This window comes from Oryzias latipes, chromosome 4, assembly GCF_002234675.1.
Source record: "Oryzias latipes chromosome 4, ASM223467v1".
In the NCBI taxonomy this organism is placed as follows: domain Eukaryota; kingdom Metazoa; phylum Chordata; class Actinopteri; order Beloniformes; family Adrianichthyidae; genus Oryzias; species Oryzias latipes.
Genome location: NC_019862.2, coordinates 7,295,279 through 7,313,199, shown reverse-complemented (window position 1 = coordinate 7,313,199; position 17,921 = coordinate 7,295,279). Strand labels below are relative to the sequence as shown.

The 17,921-nt window shown below is 42.0% G+C and overlaps 3 protein-coding genes across 3 annotated transcripts in view; all 3 read right to left on the bottom strand.

Annotated features, from left to right (window-relative positions):
- Positions 1-17,921, bottom strand: part of LOC101163727 (kallikrein-7) — a 93,849-nt gene that overhangs the window by 51,403 nt on the left and 24,525 nt on the right. The window lies entirely within an intron of this gene.
- Positions 526-2,358, bottom strand: LOC111946256 (mast cell protease 1A-like). Its single transcript, XM_004067830.3, has 5 exons — positions 1,809-2,358; positions 1,596-1,740; positions 1,366-1,498; positions 936-1,190; positions 526-861 (listed from the first exon to the last, which is right to left on the bottom strand). The coding sequence occupies exons 1-5, from the start codon at positions 1,864-1,866 to the stop codon at positions 694-696; spliced, it is 759 nt and encodes a 252-aa protein (XP_004067878.1). The 5' UTR covers positions 1,867-2,358; the 3' UTR covers positions 526-693.
- On the bottom strand, positions 4,948-16,624 carry LOC111947349. The gene is made up of 3 exons (XM_023954102.1): positions 15,488-16,624; positions 5,368-5,566; positions 4,948-5,287 (listed from the first exon to the last, which is right to left on the bottom strand). Exons 1-2 carry the CDS (start codon positions 16,621-16,623, stop codon positions 5,458-5,460), a joined length of 1,245 nt encoding a protein of 414 aa, XP_023809870.1. The 5' UTR covers position 16,624; the 3' UTR covers positions 4,948-5,287; positions 5,368-5,457.

The window sequence follows — 17,921 nt, the reverse complement described above, 5'->3', positions numbered from 1 at the left end:
TCAGGAGTCTGACGAGTTTATCTGACGATCAGAGAAGTCTGGCGAGCGCACACACACTGGCTATATTTTAGAAATTTCCCCTTACAGTAAGTTATCTTCCTCCAGAGTTTTGTTTTACGTATTTAAAATGTCACTGTGAAGACCTCCTCCCTGAGTGTGAGGAAACACAGAGCAGGTTGTGTATCTTCTTGTAGGTTCTGGAGGGGTCACAGTGAAAGGGACTGACTTTGTCAACAGTTTTATTGACATGAGGCTCTTTTACAAATGTGTTCCCGAGAATTTTTCTGAATATTTCCAGAAAGGCCAAAGAGACACTTGTGGGACGTCATGAAGATCGAGTCCTGATCCGCGTTTGGAGAACAGGGAAGTTCCAGTGAGAGAAAGAAAGGAAACCTTTATAGCAGCCGTGGTTCCATTGCACCCCAGACGACAGTGGTTCTGAATCCGGTTAGGGTTTGGAAAAAAACGGTTTTGTTTTCTGCAGGAAGTTTTTTATTCTTAAACAATTAAAAAAGAAAAGTCAGGTTTTGTGCATCTTCGTTTTTAATCTTTTTAAATGTGGACTCCATGTCTACAACTGTTAAAAATCATTAGTACATCAAACAGCTGATACTTGGAATGACTTACAAACAGTAAAATCATTTTTTTACTATTTTATTGGCTAAAATTATCAAAAATCTTTGGAAAAAACTTTCACAGGGGGCACGAGTTTACTATGGTGATGTATTTGATCCAGTCAACATATTCTCTGATGTCCGTGTAGACGTTGGGCACATCAGGGTATGTGCAGTTGTTGTTTTTGTTAAAAGAGACAATGCCCACAGCTTTGCCGTTGCACACCAGAGGACCACCAGAATCCCCCTGTAAAGAGCAGACATCATTAAACACTCAATTAATCTGTCAAATTTACAAACTGTTTTACTGAGAAAACCGACCTGACAGAATCCTTTGTCTGTATACTTTCCACCTGCACAGATCACATTGGGGGGAAGGCGGCCCCAACTCTGCTGACAGTCATTGTGATCTATGATGGACACATTCACCACCCTCAGGTCATCCGCAAGACCGCCAGTGCTCACCGTCTTCCCCCATCCAGCCACAGAGCACTCCTGATTTACACTCAAGTTCGTGTTCTTTTTTGCCAGTGGAATTGTTTTAATGTTCTGTCCCATGGGAGCTTTGTTGGCCAACTGCAACACAGACATTTTCGGTTTTAACTCCTCAGACGGTGAAAAGCGTTCAGTGATAATTCAATTGGAAGAATCCATAGCACAGGTGGGGCCAGCTAGCAGAAATAAGAAAAGCTCAAAACCATAAGCATGTTATTAACAGCAGAACCTCTGGATTACCTAAATGTATACTTACTTTAAGGAGCATTATGTCGGAACCATTTCCAACATCACTGTAATTTTTGTACTTGCATTGGTTGCTTATTTCAATTTTCTTGGCATTGCTGTTCTTCCAGTTGTGTCCTCCCAGAATGACGTGCTTCAAACCACTGAAGGATTAGGAATTGGACAGTTATTTATAGTTTTATAAGTCAGAAACTGACTGACAGGCCTTGATGAGATTATTTGTGAAGTCTATTTTCTCACATGTCACAGTGAGCAGCAGTGACCACAAAGTCCTCGCTGATGAGGAAGCCTCCACACACGTGACCATTTTTGTTCTGGACGGACACCATGAACTGCATGGAACCTTCTGGAGCAAGATCCCCCTTGATGATGACACTTCCTTGAACTGTACAATGAAATCAGGTTGCTGTTTATCCATTTGTTGGAGAATTACAAATAAATTCATTTTCCTACCATGTGATGCAGCACAAATCAGAGCATGGAAAAGCAGAAACTGTCCCAGAACCTTCATGGTGTCAGGAAATCACACTTAAGCTTCAGAGAGTCTCTGCCTGACAGATATTTATACATGTGCCGCCCGCTGCTATGATCAGATCATCATTTATCTGATCTCCACGTCAGACCACATCCTTTATGCTGAATGATTGAGTGTTTGCAGCTTGTTTCATTTTTCATCATGTGATGAATATCTTTAGTATCAACAGAAAACAGTCTGTAGTTGATGAATAAACTTTTTGTATTTTGTCGCCTTTTATCGAAAATGAAGCCGTTTTGATCTGTGAAAGCCTCCGAGTAAGTAACTTTAGACCGTCACATGTGGACTGCTGTCATGGTTTCCAAATAAATAGATAAATTGAATAGATAACAGGACAGGATGCACTCTGTTATTTCACTGCCTTCCTCTAAATTTCAGTAGAACATATCATGTTGGTGGAACATAGACCGTTTCTCCAGAACATCTTTGACCTACGGTGGCCCTGAAGTGCAAACCATTCAACTCGATACAAAAACATTTTTAAGATCACAACAACAATTTAAAAAGCAGTATTACATTTTAGAAAACAAAACAAAATTTCAGAAACCCAAACTTAAAAAACAAAAATGAAAAAAAAAAAAAATTCAGAAAACAAAATGAATTTCCAGAAAACAAAATGAAATATTAAAAAATGAAAACATTTCAGAAAACAAAATGAAAAATTGAAAAATGAAAAACATTTCAGAAGACAGAATTAATTTCCAGAAAACAAAATTTTCAAAAATGAAAAACATTTCCAAACCGGAAGAGGCAGGTACTATGGGCCAACGCTGTGGATGATGAGGTTTGTCAATCATTTGAACTGAAAAGTATTTTAAATGAAGCAATGCCGGATTTTATTGTCCAAACAACAATGTGCCATAATAATCCATGTAATTCCCATTTAAATTTTAAATCAAAAATGCAACAAACTGTTAATGAACTTTTAAATTATTTTTTTACATTTCGCCTGACCCACGAATCAACCGGAAGTAGTTTGTGTGCACTTTTACGATGAACGCCGTGCGCTAATGTCTATAGCTGTGAGGCTCATGCTGTCATTTATCGTCATTATCCAGGTAAGAATCAATTCTGTGATCTTTTCTTTTGTCAGTCACATGTCTCTAAGGATGTTAATTTGAGGATGTTAAATGAAAGTGCTGCTTTCAAAAGATAATTGTTTATGGATATGAACTGTCTTCACATGAGCCGTTACTGTTTTCGGTGACAACATGAGAGAAAAAGCTCCGAGCCTGATTCTGTGATTTATACAGTAATTATATGGCATCAGTCTTGCTAAAATGTACTTTAAGATTGAAATCAGTAAACAAGTTATTATGGGAAATAATATTAAACTAAGTGCATTGTATATTTTTGAACCATGCATGAACTGACACTTAAAAATGAACTTTTAAAGTTTATAAAATACTTAATTGAATTAACATGTGATATTTCTGCAGGTGAAGTTTAGAAATGTTTCTTTGTCAATGAAAAAACTGAATGTTGATGTGAGGATTGTAATAATGGATATGAAAATAAACAAATTTGTTTCATAGCAATGCAGTATATTTATTGAAAACTTAACATGAATACGTTATTCAGTAACAGAAACAAAGAAACACTTGTGGATTTTCCTTTATGGGCTTCTTCATGCAGTCAATCAAATGTTACGTTTATATTCAGCATTTACTCAGCGTACCTGTCAGTCACATCTATTAGAGGAAAAAATGCATCTGGGAAAAGTCTGTTTGTGCTTAACAACTATATCAAAAAGAGTCATGTCAGGGAAGTTTTGTCCACATTGCTGCTCAGCATCACATCCAGAGGAAGATGCACAGGTAAGGGACGCCAGTTCCTGCTCGTACATGCTTGCAGCTTCCTTCCTCTGCACTGGACTCCAGCTCCACTGAAATCCCTGACAGAAATAAATTAATAAATAAAAATCCCTGACAGAAAAAAATCAGCTGCCGTTCATCTTTCATTCAGGAAAAAGTTGAGTTCATCAAAATGAGGAGAAAATGGGTTCTACCAGAAATTCATTAGGGAGGGTTCAAAACACCAAACTCTGAATAAAATACATTATTTCAGTCTTATAAAAATACATTCTAAAACACTTTGGTATTCCTCCTCTGCCTGAAAGACTAAATTGTTTTTTTTAAAGAATTTTTATAGACTACAGACTTTGCCACCGTTAGTTACACACCTGGACGTGGTGTCTGATGATGTGCACATCCAGTCATTTACTGTCATGTTTCTGTGCACTGACACACTCTAAAGTCACAGATCTTAATAGTGTGAATAAGAAGCATTCATAAATGTTATTCTGAGACACAAACTGCTGCAGTTTACCTGACAGCTTTGCTTATTTATGCAGCTGGTACACCTGTCTGAGAATCCTGCCCACGTGACCCCCCCTCTCCAGCTGATGAGGTAACCTGTCATTAACGTATGACTGAAGGATCTTGGATCTGTCTGTAAACACCCACCTAGAAATCACGTTTAATGCTGCATTAATTAGATCAAACAAATGTGCCTCCATACCTTATCTGCGGATGGCGGGACTGCATTTCCTAAAGTGCACCGTCTTTGAGTCTTTAACACCCGTTTCTTCGCAGCTGCTGCTTCAGACAGAATCCTCTCACGACATTTCGAAACATTTGTAAACCTGGTTGGTGTTGATATTTCTGTGTGCGTTCTGTCATCACATCCGCTAAATATTCAAAGATTAACATTTAAGTTAACGTTTTATCCTTTCGTCCTTCCCTTTCATTGTTTACCTGTAGAACAAACGTCATCCACACAAACTACTTCTGGGTGACCGTTCTGCTTCAGACGAAATATTTAAAAAAATAATTTAAACCTTCATTATCCGTTGGCTGCATTTTTGATTTAATATGTAAATGTGAATTACATGGATTAATATGGTACATTGTTGTTTGGACGATAAAATCTGGCATCGCTTCATTTAAAATACTTTTCAGTTCAAATCATTGACAAACATCATCATCCAATCAGCGTTGGATGGTCAGAACACGAGACGGACCCAGATGCTGAAACCCGGAAAGAGGAAACAGGTGAGTGGTTGGTAAGTAAGAATATTTATTTTACTGATCCAGGCAAGACTGTGGGTAAACGTGGCTGTAGATCTTGGCAGAGAAACTTGGCGCTGAGTGCGGCTGGCGCTCGAGGTGAGGAGCATGGCTGTGCTTCTCAAGGTGAGACTGGAGTTCAGGATAAGTGGCGTGGCTGTGGTTCTAATGAGAGGCGAGGCTGGAGTTCTTGATGAATTTCATGGCTGGAGCTCTTGAGGAGCACAGAGGCTGTGGCTCTTGAAGGTGAAAGGTGTCAGCGTGAGAGGAATGATGCTGCTGCTCGAGGTGGTATTAGACTCAGGTGACTCTCGTGGCATGAGGTAAACCTGAGGCACAGAAGACAAGACAAGATTAGCGAGGCACGAGACAAGGGGAGCCAGACGTGGATCTCAGTAAGACTAGGCACCATCTGGGTTAACAAACTGGTGAAGAATGCTGGAGCTGGGTCTCCTTATGAAGCAGGTGTCTTGATGATGTGAGTAGTCACAGCTGTGAGTCAGGAGCAGAGCAGAGCTGGGAGGAGGAGGACAGAGGCACCATGACACACCCCTGGCATCCCTCTCTCTTCTTTCCTTCTTTTCTTTTCTGTCCGGTCCAACAAAAGACTGTTACAGAAATAAGTAAGATGAATAAAGTTTAGCATAAATTACATTAGGGGTTTATTTAAATATACACCTAGTGTGTCAAAAAATTCATAACCCCTATTGCAGGGGTCGGCAATCCAAAATGTTGAAAGAGCCAAATTGGACGAAAAAACAAAAAATCAGAATCAGAAATACTTTATTGATCCCACACGTGGGAAATTTGTTTGTCACCATAGCAACTGACAGCAGAGGGAAAAAAGACTAAGAATAATATAAAAAAACAAGAACAAAGAAAATGTAGCATAAATGCAAACAATAAGGTAGTGTAATTTAAAAAGCTATTTACAAATCGGTGGTGCAGTGGTTAGCGCTCTTGCCTCACAGCAAGAAGGCCTCCAGTTCAAGTCCCGGCTGGGGGACATGAAAACTACTTCAACGGGGGACCTTTCTGTGTGGAGTTTGCATGTTCTCCCCGTGTATGCGTGGGTTCTCTCCGGGGTCTCCGGCTTCCTCCCACTGTCCAAAAACATGCTTCATAGGTTAATTGATCACTCTAAATTGTTCATAGGTTTGAGAGTGAATGGGTGTGTGTTTGTGGACATTCTACCCTGCGACAGACTGGTGACCTGTCGAGTGCGGCCACAAGTGGCTGGGATAGGCTCCGGCAGCCCCGTGACCCCGAAAGGGAAAAATGGTTAGGAAAATGAATGAAAGAATATTTACAGAACAGTGCAGGTAAAAAGATGTGCAAAAGAAATGTGCAAAATAGAAAAAACTAAATAAATAGATAATAAAAAATGTGCAAAGGTTATCTTTTGCATTGTGAGTTATTGTACAGGGTTATTGCATTGGGTATGAAGGATTTCTGGTACCGGGCAGTTTTGGAGCGGAGCTGTATGAGCCTCCTAGAGAAGGAGCTCCACTGTTTGTCCAGAACAGGGTGGAGAGGATGCTCTGGGTTGTTGAAGATTGAAAGGAGTCTGTTCAGTGACCTCCTCTCCATCACTGTTTCAAAGGTTTCCTGTTAGCAGCCAATGAAAGAACCCGCATTCCTGATCAGCTTATTCAGTCTGTTGGCGTCACTGACTGCAATACTGCTTCCCCAGCAGACCACAGATGAGAACAAGGTGCTGGCCACCACAGACTGGTAGAAGATCCCCAGCATCTTGCTGCACACATTGAAAGACCTCAGCTTCCTTAGGAAGTAGAGTCTGCTGCAGGCCTTCTTGTACACAGCAGTGCTGTGGCTCCTCCAGCTCAGTCTGCTGTCGATAGTCACACCCAGGTATTTGTACTCCTCCACCACTTCCACATCCTTGCCCAGGACCCAGGATGCAGAGGGGCTGTAAGACTGTCCCTTTCCTCCGGAAGTCGATCACCATCTCCCTGGTCTTGTCCACGTTGAGCAGCAGGTGATTCTCTCTAGCCCACTCCACAAATCCGGCCACCAGCCTCCTGTACTCTTCCTCCCGTCCACCGCTTATACACCCCACAACCACAGAGTCTTCAGAGAATTTCTGTAGGTGACATGATCCTGAGTTGTGCTGAAAATCTGAGTTGTACAAGGTGAACAGAAATGGAGAGAGCACAGTGCCCTGTGGGGCTCCCACACCACGCAGCACCACGTCAGACAGGACGCCGCCCAGTCGGACAAACTGTGGCCTGTCTGTCAGGTAATCAGTGATCCAGGAGACGGTGGACGCACCAGCACCCATCAGCCGCAGCTTATCACCCAGTAAAGAAGGCTGGTTGATGTTAAAGGCACTGGAGAAGTCATAGAAGGTGATTCTCACCATGCCTCCACCACCATCAAGGTGTGAGTGAATGAGCTGCAGCAGATGGATGACAGCATCATCCACCCCCAGGCGTGGCCGGTAGGCACACTGCAGGGGGTCCAGAGAAGAGCTCTCCAACAATCTCACCTGAGCCAACACCAGCCTCTCCAGCACCTTCATCACGTGAGAAGTGAGGGCAACTGGACGGAAATCCCTGGGGTGAGATGAAAAAAACTATGTCTGGAGACGCAAAATGTTAAAAGCCTTATTTAAGCCTTATAATGAAGGCAACACATGCAATATGTATCTATATTAGCTATATTAGCCTACTATCAGAATGACTAAGTTGCTACAAATACATAATGAGCATTAACAATTAAATGTTTATTTGCCCTGCAGTGCATTCTGCGGAGAACGACGCGTCAGGTGACTGCTCTGTTGTGCTAGTTTGACATGATTCATATCAATGGGGCGACAGTGGCTCAGGTGGTTGAGCGTGTCGTCCAATGATCGAAGGGTGGGCGGTTCGATTCCCCGCTCCCACCAGCCAAATGCCGTTGTGTCCTTGGGCAAGACACCTCACCCTCCTTGCCTCCAGTGTGGCTCCACTGGTGTGTGAATGTGCATGTATGATCCCGGTGATGGTCAGAGTGGCCATAGGGGCGAAAAGGCAGCCACGCCTCTGTCAGTCTGCCCCAGGGCAGCTGTGGCTACAACCATAGCTTATCAAGTGTGAGTGAATAATGGCCACAATGTAAGCACTTTGAGCGTCTGGAAAAGCACAGATAAATGTAATCCATTATTATTATCAATGAGATATGTTTCATTGCTTTGATAAATTAAAGAAATGTAATAAAGAAATCCAATTTTTGATGCATTTTTTATTTTGAGGATTCGAACAAAAAAGCAATAAAATGGAACGTGCGTGACATGCCCCTTCTCTGGGAACTCACAGAGTGCAATAAAACGCAGCCTGTGTTTATAAAAAAGAAAACAGCAACCTTTTGAAAAGGTAATGTATAAAAAATCTAATTAATACAGTTAAGTTTGATTTCTGTGCAAAGGCCAAGCAGGTCAGTGCAAGGGTAAAACACAGCAGCATCCTCTTCTTTCGCTGTACATCTCTGCAAAGACAGTCAGCTTGCGCTCGAATGACAGAACACCTTCAAGCATTTGCGGCACCTGGAGACTTTCATTCAGCTCGTTTAGGTGGCTTGTCACAGTCATATCCACCAAAAAGTGCAGCTTTTCGAGCCACTCAGTTTCTTCCAGTTGCGGGTAGTTCAGGTCTTTGCTTTTCAGGAATGTTTTCACGTGTTCGCAACAGACGGCAAAGTGACGCAAAATGTCATCCCAGGACAGTCATCGGACTTTGTTGTGTAGTAGATTGGAATATTCGCTTTCAACTTCATCAAGCAATGCACGGAACTGACGGTGGTTCGATTTACATCAGCCACCTGCCTAGCGGTCCGCTAAAAATAAAAAAAAATAAAAAGCCCTGCTGGTAGAAACGTGTGTCGCAGCCTATGACGCAAATCTTCGTTGACAGAGTAGTGGTGGTCATGTCTATTTTAGGTCTGTTAGCAGCAGGGGATTGTGGGATGCGGTCTCCAGATCTAATTAGGGCTCAGCATGAGTGTTTCTGTTTGCCCAGGTTTCTTTTCATATGGCGGTTTTGTTTTTCCACCTTGATTTATTCTGCATGTTATGTTGTTTCTTTATGTTGTACCATGAGTGTGGGAGGGGGAGAGGTTGATGAGCCCTGTGCAATGTTCAATGTAGTGTGTGTTCAAAAGTAATGCCCTTGGTATGCTGGAAGGAAGACTGAGCTCTCAGCTTCTCTTTCTGACTCCTCCTCTCTGAAACTGTTCAGAGTCTTACGGTGTATGGGTCACGGACAGTTCTCCAGCGTAGCTAGTTGATTGACAGCTCAACTTATCAACAGCTTGGCTTCCTAATTTTTCGCTGCAAGTGACGTACCTGCTGGGCTTTATATTTATTCTACACATTCTTACAGCATTGGAAAATGTAAAGAATGTTTGTGCCTTGTTTTTCCTCCTACAGAAACCATATTAAAACAAAAAATATATTTCTTTTCCACATCTTTTTACATTTTCAAACAGTTTTGAATATGCTCCAGGGAGCCACTAGGGCTCCTGAGTCGCGGGGTGCCGACCCTTGCCCTATTGTAACAGTAAAATATGTCCAACACAAGAGGCTGTTGGACAAGACAAGTTGAAAAAAAAAAAGATCCATTTTATTTAAACAGCTGATGAACCAGAGATTTCTTCAGGCCCTCAATGCTTAAAGTAGGCATTATCTGCCCACATGTTAATTGCATCCAGAATGTTGTTCTGTAACTCAGTCAAATACATTTCAGCTTTTTTTCTTTGGACTTAACTGGTGTATCTGGAGTACAGTCAGGCAGCAGACCTTAGCTAGTGTAGTCGTGCTCAGAGCTAACAGCAGCTGAAGCAGATACCGCAGTTCAGTTGGACAGACAGCTGCGTTCTCAGTGTCTAAAGCAGGGGTGCCTAAACCTTTTTGCTCAAAGGGCCAAAATCTAAATGTGATCCTGATCTATGGACCAAATACAATACGTTTTTTGCACGTCATTAAGTAAAAGCAGAAAACAAAGAATATGGTTTACTGTGTTTATTTTTGATTCTGTATTTATCAAGATAACACACAAAAATAAACATTCTTGTTTCAAACCTTCCATATAACAGCAAGGCCTCACTAGAATTCTTTTACTGAAAAACAAGAACAAGTTAAAACAAACTTTTTTCCCAAGGAAAACTTTAAACTGCGATCCTTAATGATAGACATGGAGCTGGTCTATTGATTTTATCAGTGACTGAATGTTGGGCTGCAGCTTACTCACTAATAGTGTTAATATGTCTTGCAAGTGTGAGTCTGTGAGGGTCCCGCTGAGTTTGATCTTGTTCAGGTTCATGAGACTAAATGCTTGCTCACAAATGTAGGAGCTGCCAAACAGAGATAGCATTACTTGTGTATTTTTTCTCATCTGTGGGTATCTTTGTACTGACACGTGGATAAAAGTCCCACAGGGGTAGTGATGCAAATGTTCTTCTTAGCTCTGTGTCACATCGAAACTCAACTACATCTGCAAATTCTCTGGAACTGAGTCGGGGCTCACGCTAAAGGGCTGAGAAAAAAGCTCCATGTCATCTGCTTTCTTCTTAAAGTCCACAAAGCGCAAATCAAACTCCTTGTTTAAGTTGCTGAGAAGTTCTCCAAATTCTGACAACCTATCCATCTCCACATTCATTTCTCTCAGGCTTGGGAAGTGTGTCAAGTTTCTTAAAGAGAAAAAGTCAAATAAGAATGTGTACATTATTATCATTAGCACTACCATGAGGCACATAAACTAGAGGACACAAAAGACAAAAAAGAGAGCAAAGAAAGCGGACCCACAAAGACAAACAATGATTTCTGTCAAACAGGTGTGAGCACTGCGGACAGCGACACATCACAGCGACGTACACACATGGAGCAGCACGTGTAAAAGATCGGACAGAGTAGACTGCGGTGAAGTTAGTTTTAGGTTGGATATTCGACAGACATTCAGCGCGGATCTCAAGTGAGGTCTTTCAGGGACCGTCAACAAATTAACAAGTGCATGAGATGGAGAAGATTTTATATCAAACCCCAGGACTAAATGCTTTGAAAAGTTAAAGTTAAAATTAATACAAAAAATGTACTCATGTTGTGTTTAAATAATCTTATTTATTTTTTTAATGTTTTAATTGGAAAAGTTTTGCCATCATAGATGCTCAATATTTGATAAGAAAAATGTTTTGAAGTAAAGATTCTGTTTTGTTTTGTTTTTGGAATAGCTTGCAAACCGTGTGACCTTATGATTGCAAATACTGTATATAAGAAATTGTGGCTCCAACATACACCATACACAGATTTTATTAAAAAAATTATATGAAATTTTATACAAAAACTCCTGCAATATGCAAATTAATTCTGTTCAGTTTTTTCAATAGCTCCCAAACCACGTGACCCAAAAACATGAAACCTATGCCAAATTGTTGTTCTGACATACCTACATCAGACACACCAATTGGTTTAGCAATTCTAGATGATACAAATCTTATATGAATTTTTGTATTAATATTCCAGATGTACGCATATGATATCTAATCGTTTTTTCAATAGCTCCCAAAGCGCGTGACCCAAACAGATGAAGCATATGCCGAATTATGGTATTGACATACCAACTTCAGACACACTACTTTAATCTGCAATAATACATGATATAAATTTACATTAATTTTTATATTAAAATTTAAGCAGTTCGCATTTGAAAACTGTTCATTTTTTTCAATAGCTCCCAAAAAATATCACCCAAACAGATGAAACCTATTCCAAATTGTTTTACTGACTTCTCAACATCAGACACACCACTTTGTTTCGTAATCTTACATAATACAAGATTGAATTTTATATTTATATCAAAATTCCAGAGGTTTGCATATGAAATTTGGTCATTTTTTGCCATAGCTCCTTGACCGCAGGACCCAAAGATATGAAACCTATGCCGAATTGTGGTACTGACCTCCCAACATGGGACACACCACTTTGTTTTGTAATCAAATATTTTAAATATTTTATATGAATTTTTATATCAAAATTCCAGAGGTTTGCATATGAAATTTGGTCATTTTTTTCAATAGCTCCCGAACCGCCTGATTTGGGTCTTTGGGTCACATGGTTTAGGAGCTATTGAAAATATGAAAATTCACATACAATTTTTGTGTGTATGGTGTATGTGGCCAAAATACAAGTCATATTTGCAATCATAAGGTCACATGGTTTGGAAGATATTAACCCTTGTGCTATCTTAGGCACTTTAACATTGGGAGTTGGGTCATCTAGACCCACTAGACCCGGCGTCACCAACCTTTTTGAGACTGAGAGCTATTTCATGGGTACTAAGTGGTGTGAAGGGCGCCACAGGACCTGTTTACTAAAAACCTCCTAGCCCCCCCCCCCCCCCCCCCCCCCAACCACCACCACTACCACACACAAACACAATTTGAGGACATACTTTTGTATGCCCTATTTTTATTTGCCCATTTTACACAAAAAAGAATGCATGAATTTTCTAGACCCGTATTACAAGGGGTCAAACTCAGTTGCAGAGGGGGCCTAAATCCAAAACACATTTTAGGTTGTGGGCCTAACAAGATAAACATTTATTGAACACACTAAAGCTAAACTTGTAAACCTTTATAACTTTAAATTAACTTTAACTTTTTAAACATCTATCTATCTATACAGTAAACCCTTGTTTTTCGCGGGGGTTACGTTCCAAAAAGAACCCGAGATAGGCAAAATCCGTGAAGTAGAAACCTTTACTTTTTTAACAATTATTTTACAATTAAATACTCTATTATACGTTGAAAAGAAAGAACAAACCATTTTACAGGCTCAAGCATTTGTTTCACAAATAAAAGTACCTTAGAATCGTTTTTTTCAACAAATAACTTCTGTACTGTACTGACAATAATTTGAATAATTGATGTGAACAGAAGACTTCAAATCGCGGAGATTAGCCCCGCCCACTTCGACCCGAAGAATTGGATTAAACGGGAGAAAATTTAAAATGATTATGAAAAAAAATACAAAGTACAGTGGGACAAACAGTAACTTAGGTGTATTTCACTGCTCTTGACTGAGCCGCTGCACCCTGACTCCGCTCTGCAGTGTTTTCTTCTTTTGAAGCCCGTGCTGCAGCTGTGTTTGTTCAGGAGAAGAACACAGTGAAAGGCAGTTGATGTCGCTCTTTTTTCTATGGGTTTTAGAGAAACTCGACATTGCAGGATAATTTGCACGTACGTGTTGTAAATTTGGCAAACTGTATTACGTACGTGTACATGTTAAACTGCAATGTTATTGACGCACAGGTAGAGAAGAAGCAGAGTGACTTTTTAGCCAATCAGAATGCAGAACACGATGCACGATGCAAATCCGTGAAGGAGCGAAACCAAGAAAAGTAAACCGCGTTATAGCGAGGGATCACTGTATATCAAGGCTGTGTCCCACCAAGGTGGGGTAGCCTAGACAGGGCACACAATTTTTAACTCTCTCCTTCTCTTCCCCAAACCCTCCTCCTTCAGTGTGTGTGTGCGTGTGTGGGTGTGTGTGTGTGTGTGTGTGTGTGTGTGTGTGTGTGTGTGTGTGTGTGTGACTGGTCTAAGGCCTGGTTTAAGCCACACCACACTGCACCAGGGCCAGCTGCACACTCCTGTGTGGGCACCTCCACAGCAGTGCCTTAGCCAAGGCTGGTTTCCCCTTGCCGCTTTATCCCAAGACCAGACCTCTACCACATCCATCCATTCATTCATACACAAACTCTCTCCACCCATCCCTGTCCTGAGCAGCCTCTCTCCCCTGCACCACAGTCATCCCTCTTGCATTCAGCGCTCTCCTTACACCCTCCATCCATCCCATTCGCGGTCTTCCTCTCATTCTCACTCCATTCACATCAGATTCGTATACTTTTTTTTTACCAATCGCTCCCTTTCCATTCTTTCAACATGGCCAAACCATCCCAGTGCCTTTTGCTCTGCTCTATATGCCAATTCTCGCATCACACCAGTTCTCTCTCGGATAACTTCATTTCTCACACAATCCATACGCGTCACACCACACACTCCTCAAACATCTCATCTCAACTACATTCAGCTTCCTCTTTTCCGCCACTTTCAGACTCCATGTTTCAGCCCCATGTAACGCTGCAGGCACCACCACACCCTCATACAATTTCCTTTTTGCATCCTTTCCCAGTGACCTACATTCAAACACTCTCTTCATTCCCCCCCATATCTTTCGTACTTCGTTCATTCTAAACTCTACCTCTCCCCCTATTCCACCATCCACACAGACACACGACCCCAAATACTGAAAACACTCTACCTCTTCCAACAACTCCCCATTTATTGCCACATTCAATCTACGTTCACCCTTTAACCTCGTACACCTCATCACCTTACTCTTTTCCACATTCACTCTCAACTTCCTTCTGTCGCACACCCTTCCAAACTCCTCAACCAGACGTGCCAAGCCCTCTTCTGAGTCAGCCACTAGTGCAGTATCATCTGCAAACAGCAGCTGATTCACACTCCATTCACTGCCGTCAGTATTCACCATGCTCACACCCGTACCTAACAAACTTTCATTCACCTCTTTTACCACACCATCCATATACACGTTAAACAACCACTTAGACATCACACATCCCTGACGCAGACCAACCCTCACAGGAAACCACTCACTCATGGTACTTCCCACTCTCACACACGCTCTACTGTTTCAATAAAAACTCTTCACACCTTCCAACAATCTACCATCAATACCATACATACTCAACACAACCCACAACACCTCTCTATCAATCCTATCATATGCCTTCTCTAAATCCATGAATGCCCAAAACACCTCCCTTCCCTTAGCCAAAAACCTTTCTCACACTTGTCTCACAACAAACAACTGATCCACACACCCTCTACCTCTACTTCTCCTGAAACCACACTGCTCTTCACCAATCATACACTCAGTCCCCTCCACTACCCTATTAATCGGCACTCTCCCATACACTTTGCCAACAGCACTCAACAGATTAATACCCCTAAAACTACCACATTCATACTTATCACCCTTACCCTTGTACAGGGGAACCACACAGGCACTCATCCAATCAAGCGGCACCTGCCCGCTTGCAAAACACACATTCAACAATCTCACTAACCACTCAATCACGATCACTCCACCACACTTCAGGCATTCCACAGCACACCCATCCACACCTGCAGTCTTTTCTACTTTCAACTTTCCCACAGCTTGCTCAACTTCCTCTCCTGTAATCAACGTTTCATTCAACTCTCCCAATACATTCAGTCTACTTTCCCTTCCATCCATCCCAATCACAGCATCCCGATCTTCCTCCACATTCAGCAGCCTCTCAAAATATTCCGCCCACCTTTGTCTTACTGTGTTCCCCTCATTCAACATCCTTCCATCCTCTGTTTTTACTTTCTCCTCCCTCCCCGACACTCCCTTTCGTACCCTTTTCACCTCCTTCCGAAACATTTTCTTGTTCTCTCGAAAATTATAAGTCAACTGTCTGCCCCACCTTTCGTCCGCAGCCGCTCTTGCCTCTCGCACAGCTCTCTTAGCATCCCTTTTCTTCTCCTTATAAGACTCATATGACTCCCTATCCTTTCTCTGCAGCCGTACTTCATACGCACATCTCTTCTCAGCTACAGCCAACCTTAAATCCTCGCACCACCATTCACTTCCCTTTCTTACACCACCCCCAACACGTCTCACACCACACACTTCCTCTGCACATCCAACCACTGCACTCTTGAACTGTTGCCATTCTTCCTCCACTCCAACAACCATTTGCTCCTTCACCATATTCCAATTGCCACCTAATTCCTTCTGATACTCACACATTTTCTCTCTGTTCTTCAAAACACTCACTCTCAGAACTTCTCTTGCCTCCTCACTCTTTCTCGATCTCACCCATGGCATACCCACACGCAACGTTCCTTCCACCAAATAGTGATCAGACATACCTCCACTCTCTCCCCTCCTCACACTTACATCCAGCAATCTACTACATGCAACCTTTGAAACCACCACATAATCCATCAGTGCTTTATCAATCACTCTTCCACCCCTCTGCCTCACCCACGTATACTTATGGATCTCTTTCTTTCTGAACCATGTATTCCCAATCACCATCTCTCTTTCAGTGCACATTCCTATCAGTCTCTCACCATTATCATTCTTTCCAGGAACACCATGCCCGCCAACAACACCCTCAAATTTCTCATCACCCACTCTAGCATTCAGATCTCCCATCAGTACTACATTCACATTTGCTCCAAATCCTTGCAAGCACTCATCCAAGTCGTTCCAGAAGGTCACTCTCTCCTCTTCATTCCTCTCACTGCCAGGACCATATGCACTCACGAACACCCAAAACTCCTTCAGAAATTTCACTTTCACACACATCAGTCTTGGTGAAACCTCCTTCCATTCAACCACACATCGTCTCACCTCACAGCTCACCAGTAAAGCCACGCCTTCTCTTGCTCTCCCGCTCTCTACACCAGACATTCTCCCACTCACACTTCCAAACACACACTCACCCTTCCCTCTCATCTTTGTCTCACTCAGTGCTAACACGTTCATTCCCCTCCTTCCAAACATCCTTCCAATCAGATCTCTTTTGCTTCCATCCGTACTACACCCCCGCATATTCAACGACCCAATCTTCATAGACATGACCCAATCTTAAGGGTTTAGGGAGGTAATCTCCCCTTCCCAACTCTGCCCTGGCCGTAGTTAGGAATGTAGTTACAGGGGAGAGGATTCCCAGTCCTCTCGCTCCATCCCTTTTAGTCGCCTTTTACGACACGCAGGGAATACGTTGGTAGTATTCTTTTTCGACCCCTAACCACAGGAGAGAAAGAAAAATCTGCGCCACTATCAGTTTACTATTATCAATTATATCACAGAGTTTGTATTAGCTTGAAACCTGCGAATTGCCATCCCTGCAGCTGTACGCTCCTGTCATTGGGACAGAGCCGCATGTGTTAAGGAAAAGGGCAGGGATAGGGGGCTCAGGCAGCAAGGTGAAATGCACACTGATTAGAGCTTGCTGCCCGTCAAATATCACAAACTGCATTGTGTGAATATTGCTGTACTGACAATGTTTGGCTCCACGTATGCATGTGAGCAGTCTTTTTTACATCTAAAGAACATTGAGATCAACCTACGATCACGTTTAACTGATGAAAGTCTCAACGCCTGCATGAAGCTTCAACTCATCACTTATCAACCAGACAAGTCCATCAGCAAAACCACAATGCAGCACCAGAAGTAACATTAATGGTAAGAAATCATAGTTTATTAGCAACAGCAGAATGTAGCGTCCCTTTCCCACACTGAGGCACAGAGACTTAACCACTTTTAAGGTTCTTTATTCTGGTTACTGTAGGCCGTAACCAACGCTCTACAACTTATTCAGCGACTCCAAAATCTCCCCTAAGTGCTCCCTCTCAACTTTTTTTTCCCCTGCTCCTGCACAAGCCATCCTATTTCCCTTATTGGGCCCATAGCTGAATCCCATTGGTCCAAACTCCCCAACCAGCATCTTTGCTTGATCCGTTCAATGAACTCCGGAACTTAGAACGCGACCTGACAACAGCCACCCAGTCCAACTCGATCTGCTACAATAACAATGTTATTAAAAAGAATCCACAGACTTATTGCACTTTAAAATTATTGAAATTACATAAAAAACACACATTCACTTGTATTTTTAGTTTTAAATTAATATTGTATGGTTTTCACGAAATTACATTTGAAATATGTGGTGTTTATGTCTCTCTCGGCCAAAAACATTCCCGGCCCCATGTGTGACCCGGCACCATTGACTGTAGGGGCCGCTCCCGTTAGAGTACAGCACCACAAAGGGAAGACACTATCTACTAGAACAGTTTTGTGAGCCAGGTATAATTAAACCCAGAGACAATTTGGCCCAAAAAGACGCC